This window comes from Equus quagga, chromosome 2 (genome assembly GCF_021613505.1).
Source record: "Equus quagga isolate Etosha38 chromosome 2, UCLA_HA_Equagga_1.0, whole genome shotgun sequence".
NCBI lineage: Eukaryota > Metazoa > Chordata > Mammalia > Perissodactyla > Equidae > Equus > Equus quagga.
The window spans coordinates 171,462,374-171,479,708 of record NC_060268.1 but is presented as its reverse complement, the minus strand read 5'-3'; the positions used below and the strand labels follow the sequence as shown (position 1 = coordinate 171,479,708).

The window sequence follows — 17,335 nt, the reverse complement described above, 5'->3', positions numbered from 1 at the left end:
CACCAGTCAGGAAGGTGGGAAGGATGAGCCAGTGTGATTAAGGAAAAAAGGACATGCAGGTGTAGCATTTGGGAAAGTGAGTTTCTGACTCGGATCACAGTTACTGAAATTACTAATAACATGTCTTTCAGAAAAATTCCGAGAGCCAAATGTGATGATTTAGTGGAAAGAGAAATGATTGAGTAAGTTAGAGAACAGTTTATTCCCCAGATGCGTGACTCTTTTGAATCGTGGACTTGATGGGAGGCACTCTCAGCGCACTCATTAAGCACCATGAATACTATTGCTTTTGGAAAGCTTTACTTACTTATTTTCAGAACCTCCATGAATTGAATCATTTCCATTAGCGTTTCAACAGACCTGCATGTATTTACTTGTTAGATTGAGCTACTGCATCATATTTTTTTAAAAAAAAATCTTCAGTGTATGAACTCTTAGTTTCTTCTCTTGGGCTGTTCTTTTCTTGTACTTGTTGACCTTTCAGTCTTTGGGAGAAGTAGTAGGAAGACAAACCTTGACAATTCAGTGTTACATCATTTTTGTAACCCATTTTCTCGTCTTATTTCAGCTTTACTTTTAGAAGCCCAATCAACACCATTTCAGGTCACACCTTCAACTATGGCAAATATTGTGAAAGGCCTGTACACTCTCAGACCAGGTAAACATTCATCATTTCTTTTGGGGTTGGCTTGTTTGTTTGTGGCAGTTCTGGCCTTATCCAAGAGGACAGTGTTTCTCTGTGTGTTTTCTGAGGCCTATCGTATTTGGATTTGCTCTAGCGAAAAAGTTGAGTAGATACTCATCATTGTGAAATGTAAACTCAGGACTTACTTGGAATTCTTTCTCTGCTAGTGAAAATTGTGGTACTAGGGATAGACTGTGATGGCAGAGATATCTTCTTTCTCAGGCCACTTTAAACAATTAGTGACTTGTAGAGTATTCAGATTTAAAGTTACTTAAATTTGGATCAGGTCTTGCTCTGTTATAATTTTTCAACAGATTATTTGTATTAAGTAGTTACTTACATAAAGTAGCAAAAATATTCTCTTGCATGTGTCCAGTAAACCAATGTTTTTCTTTTTCTATTGTCTCAGAATTTTGAATTTCATTTTACTAAATTTGATGAAAATGGTTCATGAATTTTTCTTTTAGTGCTAGATTATGAATGATTTTTTTCTTTTATTTTTATTAGGCATCCAAGTGCAGTATGACAAATTTCTAAATTCTGCCTCCCAAGCAGGCAACTTTATCAGCTCTGGCTTTTATTATAAGTAACAAAATTGCAGAATAAAACTAATCACTAAGGGTAAAAAAACTTGTAGATACGTATTTGTCTAAATGCTGTTTTATCCCAGTTTGAGCTCTTTTGTAATAAGATTCATTCTTCATACCTGTGAAGAGATTTCTGTATTTGAGAATTGTGCTTTTGAAAAGGTGAATTTTATCACAGACTAACCTTTTGCTACCTGAGGCCTTTTCTAAAATGCTATTAAACATATTTTTATATTTACATGTCTTGCCAGTACCCATTGTATTCTTAGTTTATTAAAGCAGTTTATTCACCTGACAAATTAAGGTTAAAATATTTTAAAAGTTAAATTTTACATGTAAAAGTTTCTTTCATTGCAGTGGTTCTCACATGCTGCTTTTTGTATAATGAATGCATCTGAATCACCCAAGAAAGTTTTTTAAACTATGAATTCCTGGGCCCTAATCCTTGGAGATTCTAATAGCTATTACCATTTTTGGTGTGTTTCCATCCAGTCTTTAGAAGCTCATTTTAGAAATAGTTCCAGCCATCCCCTCCTGCCCTTCTTCGTTTAATGCACACACTTTCTTTGTTTCTTCATCTTTGTTTTAATGACTCCCTAGAGTTCCATAACGTGGCAGATCGCTTTGACTCCTGCCAGCTCTGGCTGACTGGTTAGTGGTTCCCCGGAGCACTGTATTGAGACTCTTTCTAAAGCCATGTTTGGCCTGAGCTGGAAGGAGGGACCCTGTTGAGTACATTTTGCCGTGAGTTTGTACAAGGGGTGGGTGGATGGCTTGTGTTGTTTGCGGTGCTTGTTTTTTTTTGCCAGCTCTAACTTAGCCATTCTCCTGTTGGACATTTTTTTACTTACCGGTGACCCAGATTGCACAGCATTAAACGTGTTTTTTTCAGATTTAGAATTATTTACTCATATTATAGTTTTTAAAGTGAGCTCATGAGATTAGATAGAGCATTGGTATTTTATGTTTTTGTTTTGGTTTTTTTTTTGGTAAGGAATATTAGCCATGAGCCACTATCTGTTGCCAATCTTCCTCTTTTTTTTTTTTTTTTTTTGCTTGAGGAAGATTAGCCCTGAGCTAACATCAGTGCCAGCCTTCCTCCACTTTATATGCGGGTCAGTCCCACAGCATGGCTGACAAGTGGTGTAGGTCCACGCCTGGACCAGAACCCATGAGCCTGGGCTGCCAAAGTGGAGTGGACCGAACTTAACCACTGCGCCACGAGGCTGGCCCCGACGGTTTTCGATACATACGGCCACGATGTTTGCACAAGGGAAAATTTGAAAGGGCTAGATTAAAAGAATCCACAAGGGATAATAGTGTTGCACTGGGCTGACCAACAAGGAAGGCGTTGCTGGTTTTGCCACGCCCCTGCTACAAGTGGGCAGTCTTTGTGTTTGTGAGCAGCGGAAAGGGGGAGTAGGTTTATTTTAGCCTGAGTTTTTCTGAATATTAACAATGCTGTTATTTATTTTTTCTTGTGAATTATTCAGTCCTGTCTTTCACTCATTTGTTTGGTCTTATTTGTAAAAATGCTTTGTAATAAATATACTAATTTATCTGTCATGTCTGACACAAATATTTTCCTTAGACTTCTCTTTGCCTATTTACGTATGAATGTTTATTTTTCTTTAGATTATTCTCTTGATCTTTTATCTTAATAACCATTTAATTCTCTTTTCTTTTACTGTTAGATATAATTTGCTGTAACTTAACATGGGTCAAAATAGATTTTTATTTCAAAAGTAACTTCCTAGTTATCTCCAGCCCACTTATTAAATAGTCAACCCCTCTACCCCCATTTTTGTGGTACTTCTTTTTTTATAAGTCTGCTTATTACTACCTGTACTCTTCTATTCTTGGGCCAGGCTATTGTTTTAATTAATGCTTAATGGGGCTGGTATTGCCACCAAGCCCCCTCCCTCCAAATCGCCTCCACTCAGAATTCTTTGGTTTATCTCATTTGTTTGACTCCATATTTAAAATTTTTGATAACATCCCTTCAAAAATTCTCTAGAGATTTTCATTAAATTTTGTTAAATAGTAAAATGTAAAAATACCTGCTTTCTTTGTACTGTAAATTCTTTTTAGAGAGGAAATCGAACCTCTTTGTATGTTCTTTATCAGATGGGATTGCACTATTTTTTTCCCCATTGTAAGTTTGGTTTACTTTATATTCTTTGAACAAAGAAAAACTTACCCTTTTCCATCTACTTTGTCTGTATGATTGCCGTAATGAATCTTCTTCTTCCCTCACAGAGTGGGTTCAGATGGCTCCAACTCTATTTTCTAAATTTATTCCAAACATTCTCCCTCCGGCTGTGGAATCTGAACTTTCTGAATATGCTGCTCAAGATCAGAAACTTCAAAGAGAACTAATACAGAATGGCTTTACAAGGCAAGTTTTTTTTCCTTTTGTGACAAGATATGTCCATTTCCTTAGGCGCGTTTGGCTTGGCAGGGGAGGGCTGCAGGGTTCTGAGATCAGCGTGCAACTGTGCGAGAATCAGAGGAGCCATGCCCAGGTCGGCAGCTCCCTGTCTGGGGAGCTGTTGAAGCTGGGTTTGATTTTGTGGAAGCTGCTCTTCGCTAAATGGATTTTGAAGAAGGGATTTCTCGTTGGGTGGGCAGTCAGGCTGGGCACTCTCCAAAGCTCTTCCAGCTTCCGTCCTCTCATATTCGGTCTGAACACTTGGAAAAACAATGTAGAAATTTTATCATCAGTTATAATGAACTGTTATGACTAAATTAGTAAAGAGGCTTTAGATTCTGTTTTTTTCATTTTCACTTTTGCCCTAAATGCTAGTTATTTCTTCTTAAAAAGTAAGATATCTGTTGATATGTGTCCAGAAAATTTGCCTTGCTTGACTTTGCTGGTTTTTCTAAAATTTGCAATTCAGTATCATGGCTATATCATGGAAAATTTTGCAAAGTGCATATTTTCAACTAAAACTGTATAAAAATTTTGTGATTCCCTATGGGAAAGCACTCTGTGTCACCAGATCATTGAAGGGTACAGTAATACCTTATATTTTCATAATCCTTACTTAGCACTTTTACCTATCTTCTCGTGCTGGAATCCCTGGCTTTAAAGGAAGAAAACTGTGGAAAGGAGGACGCCTGGCTTCCTCACTTCAGCATAGTTAGGACTGCTGGAGGTGGATCTTCTCTTTCATAGGGTCTGAGGCCAAACCAGGTCTCAGAACATGAGTTACTCAGTCTCTAGTTTCAGTACAGGTTAGGAAAGAAAGCAGATAATTTGTTCTTTGTTGCCGGTGGGTTGGCATTTATCCCCTTTTTGTCCCTGTGGCATCTGTATTCGTGTGCTAGTAGAGGCAGTAAGTAATCCACTGGTCGTTTACCCCACTCACTGGCAGCTCACACTGGAACGCCTCAGTGAAGCTGTGGAGTTAGGTCTGGTCAACCTGACTTTCTTGTGGTGAGTTAGGGGAAGGAAAGGCCAGTGGGAAATGGTAGAATGGAAACAGCTAGTTTTTCTCCCTGATGTCCAGTGATCAGGTGTTTCCTGATATTTACTTTAATATTTCTAATAGTGATATTATTTTCACACATAGAATGAGACCGTTTAATGCTGTTGTTATTTTACTCATTTTGAAGAGCTAATATATTTATATAATTCAAAAATAAAAGTGATACAAAAAGTATACATTGAGAAGTTTTGTTCCCACCTGTCTCTCCATCTACTCCCACCCCCCTAGGTAACCATTTTTATTAGTTTCTTATGATTCCTTCCAGTGGTTTTTTTTATTTACAGTTGCAAGCAAACATAATGTATGTTCTTGTTTTTATTCCTTTCTTACACATTCCATTGTGCAGATACACTACAGCTTACTTACCCAGTCCCCTGGTTGGCAACGTGAATTATTTCCATCTTTTGTTATTACAGAGAATGCTGCAGTGAATAACCTTGTACATGCATAATTTTCTACCTGTTGCTGGTGTATCTGGAGAATAAATTCCCTCAAGTGGGATTGCTGGGTCAAGAGTCAATGCAGTTAGAATTTTGATTAATATTGCCAAATTGCCCTCCATAGGGGATTGTGCCATTTTGCATATCCACCAACAGAGTTAAAAGTGCTTCTTGTTCATGGCCTTGCCTACACAGTATGGTGCTAAGCTTTTGGATTTTTGCCAGTCTGGCAGGTGAAACATAAGTACTCAGAGTTGGTTTAATTTGCATTTCTCTCATGAGTGTGAGGCTGAGCGTATTTCCACGGAAATACGTCTGCTTTTTCTGTAAACAGTCTGTTTTTGTCCTTGCTTTACTCTTCTCTTTGATTGTTGGTCTTTTTCTCTTGGTTTCTAGGAGCTCTTTCTATAGTGAAGAGATCGATTCTCTGCCCAAGATAAGACAGTTATTTTTTTCAGTTTGACTTTGCTTATGGTGGTTTTTAAAAAATTTTAAGTCATGCAGAAGTTTTTAAATTTTTTTATTTTTATTTATTTATTATTTGTTTTAGTTTAAAAAACTAACTTTATCGTTTTTTCTTTATGGCTTATATATTTTGAATTATAGTTAAAAGTTTTTCCTTAAATGTTTTTAAATAAATGCAAAATAATCTGAGTGTACCTTCTATGTTTTTTTTCCAAGGCTGACCACAATTTGAAGTCTTTTATGCTTTTATTCATGTTTTATTTGAATGTTTGCTTATAATTTTAGAGATGAGCTTATTGATGCTTTTAAAAAATAAACAGTCTTCTGAAACTTTTATTCCTGTGAAGCAGTTTAGGAAGATAGCTTTTGTGGATTTTTCAGAACTCCTTGAATTCACCTTCCATAACAGTGTGTGAAACTGTTTAAACACATCCAGAGACATTTTCCTAATCCTAATTTTGGAACTAGAGTAAGAGAACAGGGCCAGGCCAGCCTGATGATAGTCGCTCTTATGTCATGTTTGCTTGGGCTGAGATGAGTGAGTGACTCGCTGAATAGCCTCACGTAACATTGCCTTCGTATGTGAAGGACTAACGTAGCGCTGTTCTGCCAAGGCCAAGTGGGTCGTATTCAGGGAACTGCCTTGGATTTTTTATGTAAATTTGAATTTTTCTTTCTCTTAGTGGAATTCTTTCATACAACTTTTGCCTGAAACTGAAACGTTAGAATTCCAAGAGGTGAGAATTAAAATGTGTTATTTTACAAACTTTCATGAATTGGGCTATTTCTAGAATTAAGTTAACAATTCATTATGTATTTACCATGAGGATTAAAGTCTGCCTCGTAAATTATCCTGATGGGCACTTTGCACAAAGTAAGCCCTGCCTAAGCTGATGTTCTCAGACTCACTCTGCCCCACTGCCAAGCTGGCCCAGACCAGTCAGCAAGCATGTGCACACACCATATTCTTAGCAGCTGAAAGTCTGTCTGTACGTCCAGCTTTTGTGCTTCCAGCTCTTGTCCCGCATTCTGCCCTGCCACACTTGATCCCTTCTTTGATCATTATTTGGCTAGGATTGTTTTGGAAGAAAAGTTGTGCACTCATACAAAAAAATTTGAGAATATAGTATAAGCTATCTAATAAGAATTCTGTTACTGGCTGTTCTGATATGAGGAGCCATTTTATGGTTTATGCCTAGCCAACCACATGATTCCTGTTCAGCTGTGCAAACTGTTTTTTCATTAAAGATTATGTTCCACTTAGTTGATGTCGGGAGCCCAGAATAGGCAGGACAGGTTTGATGCGGACGGCAGGGCGGTCCATAGGTTTGATGTGGATGGCACAGAGTGTTTGAAATGTTTAGAAATAATGTGTGACTGTTGTCAAATATATCCTCTTTTGCGGTTAATGGACAGATTCTTATTTGAGCTGGAGTTTATGTTCCAGCTCCAAGAAAGATTTTTAGGTGCATGGAAATATAGTGTGGAGTTATTTCAAAGCAAGAATTAACATAAAAGCTAAAAGCAACATTTTCTTTTTACCTGTTACCTGCATAATTGAATTGATTATTGTGGAGGAGAGCAGGTTGGTGTCTCTTGTTGTCAAAGATTGCATTTGGAAGATAAGCTCCTTTGAGAACTTGTAACATGCACATCCTCAGATGGGACATCCTCATTCCAACCAGCTTGTGGTCCTCTACACAGTGTCTGCCAAACAGCTTTTAAAGGCAAATAAAACGTTCTTTCTGAGTAATTGTTACCTGGATTTCTGAAACAAAATAGAACTTCATAGGAGTGTTGTTGGTCTTTTAGCTGTGGGTAACTCTAGAACTGGGCTTTTCCATTTGTGGCAGGGGTCTTGTTTCCAGGGCAGCTTATAGCTTTCTGGACTTCGGCAGCCTCTCGCATACATCATGTTTACGTCCTTTCTTCCTTCCTCCTGTTCTCCCATCTCTATTTTTCTCCTGTTATTTTTGCATGTTCAGTTTTTATTTAACCTCTGAGGGATAGTCCTGGAGGTTGTCTGTAGAAGTTGAGGTTCCAGATAGAAGATCCTTTATCTTCCTTTTGATCAGCATTAGCTTGTTTGTTTCAGAATATTTGGTGAATGCTGCTGTGATGACACTAGTGTAAATAATAATGTAAGACATTCTGCTAGCTTTGGGTAGGTGTAGTGTTAACAATAGAGGTGGAATTAGAATGTCTGTTTAAAGCTCGTTAGGCTGACTAAGGCTGATTCATGCTAAATATTGTGTGCATGTTTTGCCCTAAATGCTCAGCCTAGAGAAAAACCCTTGATAAGGCCATTAGGGTTTGTTCTCTTTCTGTTGGTCACTGAGACTCCTCTCCTAGCCCGAGCAAGAGGCTTCTGTCCTTGTCTTGAGCATGACCAGAGAAAGAAAATGGGAAACTTTGGCAATCTGGAAGATGGTTCAAAAGTAGAAAGTAATTATTTGGACTAGGATTTTAATAATCCATCTGTAGAGGCCATCTATGAATTATTCACTGATTTATTAATTCAGCAAATGGTTATTTTCTACAACATGCTGAACACTGTTCTAGGTACTGGGTGAATAAGACAGGCAGCATTCCTGTTTTTATGGTGCTTATGCTCTAATGTCAGGAGATAAATAATAAACATGTAAACAAATTATTTCAAATAATAATAAATGCTGTGAAGAAAGTGAAACAGAGTGGGATAGAGAGTGAGTGACCAGGGCGTGTGTGTGGGGCTGTTCCAGCTCACCTAGAAACGTGACGCCTTCCAAGGAGGGGACATTCCAGCTGGGGTTTAGATGCTGATAAGGAGACAGGCAGCTGGCTAACTAGGGGGAGAGTGTTGCAGGCAGAGAAAATAGTAAGGACAGAAGTGCTGACCTGTCCAAGGGGCAGGAAGGAAGCAGAGTGGCTGCAGTGTAGTGAGCAGAGGTAGAAAATGAGAGTGGTGAGGTCGGCAGGAGCCCGTCTCACATGGCTGGGAAAATGAATTTGAATTGATTTTTACCCCAATGGGAAGCCAGTGAAGGGCTTTAATCAGAGATGTGAAATAATCTTGGTTATGCTTTCACATAAGATCACTCTGGCTCTTGTCTGGACTAATAAGAGGACTCTTGCAGTTGTGTAGGGAGAGATGACAGTGTCTTGGATTGGGACTGTAGCCCCTGGGGTTATGAGGAGTGTGGTTCACTGTGGACTGTGTTTTGGGATAGAATGCTACAGGGTTAGGCTTGGAATCAAGAATGAACTGTGAGCCAGTCGTGATGGCCTCGTGGTTAAAGTTCAGTGCTCTCCACTTCAGCGGCCCGGGTTCGGTTCCTGGTCATGGAACCACACTACCTGTCTGTCAGTAGCCATCCTGTGGTGGCAGCTCACATGGAAGAACTAGAAGGACTTGGATTTAGAATATACAACTATTTACTGGGGCTTTGGGGAGGAAGAAGAAAAAACACAGGAAGATTGGCAACAGATGTTAGCTCAGGGCGACTCTTTCCCACCTAAGGAACCGAGGAAGAAAAAGCTAGTGAACTGGTCATTAGTACTCATTACTTAAGCATTTTAGTCATTTGTCTGGATTATTGTCTGAGAAACCGGAGAGACAAAAATAGAACAGGTAGCACAGGACCTAGTCAGAACCTCTATTTTCTTATCTCTAAAGCAGAGCTGGAACCTCTGCTGTAGGTGATTGAGGATGAACTGGTTCATGTATTTAAAGGCTCATGTTCTTCTGCCTGCGAGAAGAGTTTTCATACATTAAGATTCTCAGATTTTTCAAAAGCTTTATGCAGTTTTTGGTCTTGTAATAGGGCTTTTAGGGAAGATTTTGAATTATTCTCTCTGTTGTACTTTTGAAATTTGCCATAGTATGTGGAGGTCACTAGGGAAGTTGATAGCAGAACCCAGGTTAATCTTCGAAGACATTTTAGTCTGAACCTATTTAGAACCCAGTGTAAATCATCTTTATAGATAATCCTTCCTTCATTTAATAGCTTTCTATATTTAAAAGACAGCACCATTTAGCTAAGAATATTCAGGTTATAAATGACTCAACTACTGTTTAAATTTAATGTCTATTTTAAAATAGGTTGTTGGGTTAGAATGGAAATATCTGCTCTACTCCATTATCAGCTATGTCAGTTCATTTCTCCTGTGTGGTATGTGAAGATGTCAGTCACTTCTGTTGACTCCCTCTTCTTTTCTTATCCCCAGAGGTGACCAGTCCCGGAAGAGAGCTGGGGATGAGTTGGCTTATAGTAAGTAATGATACTCCTCACCATCTTGATGGTTTGGTGGTGTAGGGCAGCCACTGGTGGTGACGCGCAGTGAGTATGAGGATGTCCGCGGTGTTCTTGATGGCAGTCTTAGAAGGCTCTGTGTGCTCGAGGTCAGAGTGTTCCACACGCTGTGGCAGCGCTCGAGTCCAGCTGGCTGTGGTGCTTCTCAGGCAGTTGTCACGAGGCTGCCACGTGCTTTAGTGTCTCTTAGAATGGGATGATGACCCAGTCTCAGTCCATGATCTAGCCCCCTTTCACTTCACTCAAAACCATATGGTTTTCAGTTTTGGGGTTTTTGAAGAATGTCCTTTTGGGGATTGCAAGAGGGATCAGAAATATGTGTGAAATATACACATTCCTACCATTATCAGGTGCTGTCTGCTATTCATACTTTTTCCTGTTCCGATATTTTCTTTCAGACAGCTCGTCAGCATGTGCAAGTTCCAGAGGGTACAGATAGTGAATGTGTTGAATGTACTTTCCTTCCTGAAAAGAGGACACACTGGAGCTGCAGAGACTATTGAGAGCACAGCGGGGTCCTGCGACACTCAGGAGCTGTCACAAAGCCCTTCTTGGAAGAAGATGTGGGACTTCTTACTTTGGTCTGTAATTTTAAAAAACAAAAAAACTAACAAAAACAAAAAACAGTCAGTTGCTGCTAGACTTGGGGATGATTTTGAAATGGGACAATCTTTTAATGAGTTTATCTACAGATTCCGTGAGGAACAAGCATCTTGAAAAGTGACCATTGCTAAATGAAATCTGGCAGCCCAAATCAGCAGCTTCCTCCAAAAATATAAAAGCAGAAGAATCGTTTTTTCCTAAAGCACTTGATTTGTTCATTTGTGGACTTGGCACTTCGGCATATTGGTTTCACACATCAAGATATCTTTTGCTTTAAAAATCAAGAGGATCATTACAATACAGTATTTTTCACCCATAACCAAAACAAACCCTTTTAAAAGAGTTGGTCTTTGTTTAGCATTAGAAAGTCTCGTTAAGGGAAAATGCTAACTCTGCTTTTGCTATAATTTTCCCCATAACTTTCCCCCCATTAGTTCACAGCCTTCTTCTACTCTGTGCCTTGAGCTTTGTGCACTTTGCAACTCTGTGACCATGTTGTGAAACTCACAAATGCTTCCTGAAAAAGCGTGTGGTACCACAGGCTAACCCACCACAACGTCAGGTGTGACTGTAACGGGATGCTCAGTAAGCGGGAGAATAGAAGCGTGTGGCACGTTGGTCAGACTTCCCCTTCTTCACCGCGGCGTCTTCACGTTGACGTTGGGGACCAACTCTTGTAGAACATTTCCATTCCCTCTGTCACTTCACGTGATTTCACCAGCTGCTGTCATATTGCATTACGCAGGTTTAGGGCTGGGCAGTAGCTTAGCATTAGAGCTGCCCTTTTTAGTGTTGCTGAGAATTAGCCAACGGTGAAAGCTGGTTCCTTGGCGCTCTAGGAAGCAGATACGGTTATTAAATCCAAATATAATCAATGGCGTGGGATTCCTGGTCCATTTCATTTTAAATGGGTGAGGTAAGTACTTAAAAAAAGTCTGAAGTCTGCATCTTTTAAACATTATATTCGAGTATAATAGAGAAGTAGCTATGCTGTTTTAAGGCTCCTTTTCAGCTGTAGCAAAGCTATATTTTCTGTTTTTCTACACCCACAGTGCTATTTAGTTCCTTATAAAAGACTCTGAAGCTTATTCTAGGTGTTTTTGAAAGGCAAAGAAAAATAGAAAGATGCGGCAAGGGAAAACTATTTTTCTTCTCAATTTTGCTTGAATCTAAGTTGAACATATGCTTGACTCTATTCAGCTATGTCAGACTAATATTTACCTCTTTAGAAAACTTAGGGCAGAAAAAGAAGACATCATGGATGCTGGCACACTTCTGATTTGCGGGTTTTTCATAGAGTTGCCTCTGCCACTTCAGTTTGTCCTTTTTTTGTGGAGTGGGGTGGGTGGGAGAGTTAGAAGTGTGATATTGGGAGCCACTAGGTCATCTAATAGAAGCCCTCTATTTGTAAAATTGTTATTCAAAGAAGTAAAAGTAAATGTTGTCAGATTGATTTTTTTTTAAGTACTTATCAACCAGAGTTGGATTTTGAATTGGACCCATTTAACTCTATGAGCATCTTGGATTGTATTGATAAACACTGAATTACTGTAGGAATCACTATACCCTGTACACTTTGATTTGCTACACCAGTAACATTCTGGTATCAAGGAAGAATTCCATTTTATCATGAAAGCCAAATTTTACTTTTCTCAGTGGAATGCTTACTGCAGGCTTATAAAGAACACTTGCACCTGGAGTCTCTCCTGAGTGGTTTTAATAATATTTCTGAAAGGAACAGAATTGGAATGTTTCTTTAAATGTGGATGAATTCTTCATTATCCTAATAGTATACCGAAATGCTTTTTCTGGGAAAGAGTGTTCTTCTTTGGCCAACAATGGAACTTTCCCTATAAAGCATTGTATTATTATGTGAATTGGCATTAAAACCTTTGGATGCTTTTGCATTATTAAGTTAATGGAGAAATATTTTATATTGTTTTCTTTTTATTATTATGTATGTGTTAACAAAAAGTTGGCAGTGTAAAGTTTGCAAAATTTAATTTCTCTAAATTTTTGCACAGTGATTACAACCAGCTATGGGCCAGGCCTTGGTACTGCAAAGCGGTGATTGGAAGGCTCTATAGAGAAAATACACGCGTTCTCCCAGTGCATGTGACCTGGTTGTTACTCATCTTGGCCCCTTGAGGTACATCGTATGAAAAACCTATTTATTTCAAGTCGAAATTGACCTTGCTTACTTAATTGGGATTCTTAACAACATTTCTAGTTTGCAACATGAGAGGAAATCAGATTTGCCCTCCATTTTGTATTGAGTAAGCACTGTTTGCCAGAAGTATTTTCTTCTCATGTTCACTTGTGTTCTTCTTGCCAGTACAGTATATAGTTTCTCCACCCCAGTTGAATACTGGCTTTTGTGGGGCCCAGATCATTGAAGACAGAAAATCGCACATGCAAGGCTGGTGGTCTCATTAGTCGACACGTGCAGTTGATGTGGCTCAACTGACTAGCGTGTGTGTGCAGCCTGGAACTAGACCCTCCAAAAGAAAGCCAGTTCAGTCACTTGAAATCATGCCATGGAAAAGTAAATAGATGATAATTGTTTCCAGAGACAGTACTTATTTTAAAGGTTGGCCTTAAGCTTCAGTAACAGTGTCATCTCATGTCCTCTGTTGTCACAGCTGCACCCTAACCCGACAGGAAGTACTGCTTTGTTTTCTGTCGGCAGAAAGCAAAATCTGATGTAGTGACTCTTGACCCAGTAGTTCTTAGGTAGAGTTAGTGAGAAGAGACACAAACCTGGATGCGTGAGTTGTGCATTATTAACTTTGGTGGAAAAGTTACCTTTTTTCCTGTCCCTTTTACAAGTTTGAGGCAGTTCCCCTCCCTTTCTTTGAGGTATAGGATGAAAACTGATTTTTGAGTAGGTGAGATTGTAGAAGAATGGATGCCCGTGGCCATTAACACTGCACAGGCATCTTCAGCGCGGCAGCCCTGTAAAGCTGCCACCCCCCTTGCTGTATGCCGTGCTTTCTGTTGGGTTGCAAATTTGCACACATAAAGAATTCCTCAGGAAGAGTTTGCACATGCATCACCTCACAATATTCTGTACTGACCAAACAAAGGATTTGAAAGTTTTTCAGCGTGGAAGGAGAACTTGAGAGTGGTGGTCTGTGCACACATACTAGCAAAGGTAGTGGTGATCCAGCAAACACGGTTGTTTGTGCAGTCACAGAGTGAGCAGGAGCACTTGTATCATAGTATTTAAATAAGCCTGTTTAATCTCCCAGAGTAACGCTTCCAGATCATCTTTTTCTCATTGAGGCTAGCTGTATTTTCTTCTGTGTTTTTTTGTGTTTTATTGCAGTTAATTATTTCCATGATTATTATTCAAGAGGCATTTCCCTTGAGCTAAAACTCAATTGTTTAATAAGCACCTAGTATTAAAAAAACTAAACATTGTTTTATGAATATACACTAATCTGAAATATTAAAAAAAACTTTACAACTAAAAAGCAAAACAAAAAACCTATGTTAGCTATCCAGTCATTGTTTGGATGTTTTGGTTGATTTTTTTATGGTGTCTCATTGAGGTTCTTAGCTCAGAATATTATGTTTACTTTAATCCAGGTCTAGGCCTCTTAAGGGGCTTTAAATTTTAAGATCAGAATGTGAATCCCTTGACCAACACCTGTAAGAGGTTTATAAGATCTTTTTGATTGTGATTACTGTTTTCAGTAAGATTACATGAGATGAAGTTCGTGCTTATCGGAACTTAAAATAGAGGTCACAGGAGTTCATAGAGAAATGGCTCTCCTATTACTTTCATTACCTTGTTGAAATTTGCCCCAGTTTCCGGCCACCAGAATATATGAAAGGACCCCTGTTCTTTTCCGAGGGAAATGATTCTTCTTCTGTCCTTACTGTTTATTAACTAAGTCACTGATACTTTCCCTCCTGCACTGGCCAAGACCCTTTTCGAACCTCCTGTCAGAGCCAAGTGGCACAAGTACATACACTATTTCTGCTTATGTTGATGGAGTGGCTGTGGGAGCATTAAAGAAAATGCTAATCAGAGGTACATTCTTATAGGACCCTAGCATATATTGCACCCCTGCTGGTTGGAGATTATCTTCGTTTCTGGTTGGACTGCATTGTTTAGAAAAATGTTAATGGCTTACAATTCTGGGAATTTTTAGTGTGGCTCTGGGGTGAATTCTGTGGTTTGAAAAAAATAAATATTTTGTATTGATTCTCACATGTCATTTCAATGTTGTGACTATGTACTAAATGCAATAAGACTGTGGATATTCTTTTAGAAGGATATGTTTTGTTAAACAGATGGCAATTTAATTGCTGTCATTAGTCCCGTTTGTTAATATTATAGCCATGCTATTCAGGAGAAATTATTCAAATGTGAAGTTGTGGGAAGCTATGGCTGGAAACAGGAATGCTTAGGAAGAAATGGGAGGTCAAATGCAGACAAGAGGCGTTTGCCACCCACCAGCACAGCCAGAGTGAGAAGGAAGCAATGAAGTCTTGTCCCTGGTGGTGCTTGTTTGTTGGAAAGCATTAGAACCTGGTGTTCTGTGCGTCAGCTCTGAGTAATCCAAGAAAAACAAAATGGTGGGTGAAACTCTTATTGACCGGGGATTCAAAGCTGACTTTGGCTCTGACCTTTAACTCTTGATGGATTTTGAATCACTCGTTCTGTATTAGAGTGTAAACCATCACTCTAAAACATTGTGGTTATTGAAATAAATCTTGTACAGATGTCCTTGGCCTTGTTATATTGATACCTGGTTCACTGGAACTTTGTTATAATACAGAACATAGGATTTTGCTTACAGTACATTCAGTTGCCTCCTAAACCATAACCACACTCGGCATGTGTCTGTTCTGCTGTGGTTCATTAGCCCGCAGGGCAGTGTCCATCTCGACCTGTGTACCAGTGAAGAGAACTGTGCGTGTGTGTTTCACTGTGTACATATAATCACATATTCTATATACATGTATAGTATATATGCATATGGACAGATATATGTAGTTTTTCTTTTTTAAACAGTGACACATTGTGGGCCTTTAATTAAAACTTGCTGACTTGGGGGTCTTTTGCATTGATTATACTGTGCTTTTTAAAAATAACCCCTTGTGTTTTCTTGCTATGAAATTAGTAATATTCCCTACGTTTTTTGTAATCATTCTACACAGTTTTAGTTTCTTTCGCTATCTCTGACCTCAGAATGCTGGTTCTCCTCCTCTTTTTATGACCTGAGCTGTGCTTGGATGACCACACACAGTAGGATGCGGTGACTGTCTTTTCTTTTTCTCTGCATTTGGATCACTTGACAGTTTACTTCTTCAGCTTTTTTTTTTTTCTCTCAGCCAAGTAGGGAGCTGTTTAAATCCTCTCCTTTCTCAGCAATTTTTTTTACTGAGTATAAAACTTTTCCACTAGACCCAGTTTTTTGTATGTGTTTATGTTTAATTTATTTCCTTTATTGGCTTATTTCTCAATAATCCAAAATTCTAAAACATTCTGAGTTTCAAAAAACTTGACATAGTAGAAAAAATATCATACATAGGATTTGAGAGCAAAAGTTTAAATATTGGAGGCCGGCCCAGTGGCACAGTGGTTAAGTTCATGCACTTGGCTTCAGTGGCCTAGGGTTCATGGGTTTGGATCCCAGGCGTGGACCCACACCACTCATTAAGCCACACTGTGGTGGAGTCCCACATAAAATAGAGGCGGATTGGCACAGATGTTAGCTCAGTGACAATCTTCCTCAAGCAGAAAAAAGGAAGATTGTCAACAGATGTTAGCTCAGGGCCAGTCTTCCTCACACACACACAAGTTTAAATATCAGCTTAACTAGTTGTATGTTCTTGGGTAGGTTATTTTTCTGAATCTCAGTTTCCCAGTATTAAGTCTTTTTCCCTCCCCAAATTACTGGTGATAGAGAGCCTCTATATATGGCAATGGGCTTAATTTGCCAGAAGGAGATAACAATTCTAAACTTAATTATGCACCTAAGTGACTGATAATATTCCTCATAATATGTTTTTTTTAAAAAATGGCCACAAGTACAAGGAGAAATAGATTAATCTACCAGTACAATAGGCATTTTCAACACACCTCCTACATTAATTAATAGATCATGCAGAAGACAAAATCATGATTATTAAGGGCCTATAAGATTTAAATAGCACAGCTAATAAATTTGATCTGATGGAGAATAGGAAAATAAGCACTTTTTGCAAACCAAATCTAACATTGTATTTAAAGTATAACATGATGACCGAATTGGGTTCATCTCAGGAATGCAAATTGGTTAATTTTTAGAAATCATTTGTGACTCAACCATTAACGGATTAACATTGTATGATCAGATTAACTCTGAAAATCCAAAAAATCTACAAGGCAAATTAAAAGGCTTAAGAGTTGATCAAGGTTGCTGGAACTAAATCAATATGCAAATGTCAGTTACGTTTCCGTGCACCAGCTACAAGCTGTAATGGTTTTAAGACTTTTTAAATGTAATTAAGAATTTACAGTAGGAATAAAAAATATAAAGCACTTAAGAATAAATCTTAATAAAAGCATATAAGCCTATTAATGAGAAAATGATTCTAAAAAGCCTCCACCTTTATTGACCTAAATAAATGGAGAGACTGTGATGGATAAGATCATCATCTGGGTCTCAACCCTTTCTCCAGTTCGTTAATAGATTAATGCAATTTTAACAAAAATTTCCAATAGTTTTCATTGTGGTACTTGACAAGGTGATCCTAAAATATACATGGAAGGGCA

At 38.6% G+C, this 17,335-nt stretch overlaps 1 protein-coding gene across 1 annotated transcript in view; it reads left to right on the top strand.

Annotated features, from left to right (window-relative positions):
• CACUL1 (CDK2 associated cullin domain 1) overlaps positions 1-15,629 on the top strand; it is a 63,079-nt gene extending 47,450 nt beyond the window's left edge. Inside the window, 4 exon segments of the mRNA XM_046653213.1 lie at positions 569-658; positions 3,532-3,670; positions 9,875-9,918; positions 10,359-15,629. Coding sequence (XP_046509169.1) covers positions 569-658; positions 3,532-3,670; positions 9,875-9,918; positions 10,359-10,399 — 314 coding nt within the window. The 3' untranslated portion in view covers positions 10,400-15,629.
• The last annotated feature ends 1,706 nt before the right edge of the window (positions 15,630-17,335 follow it).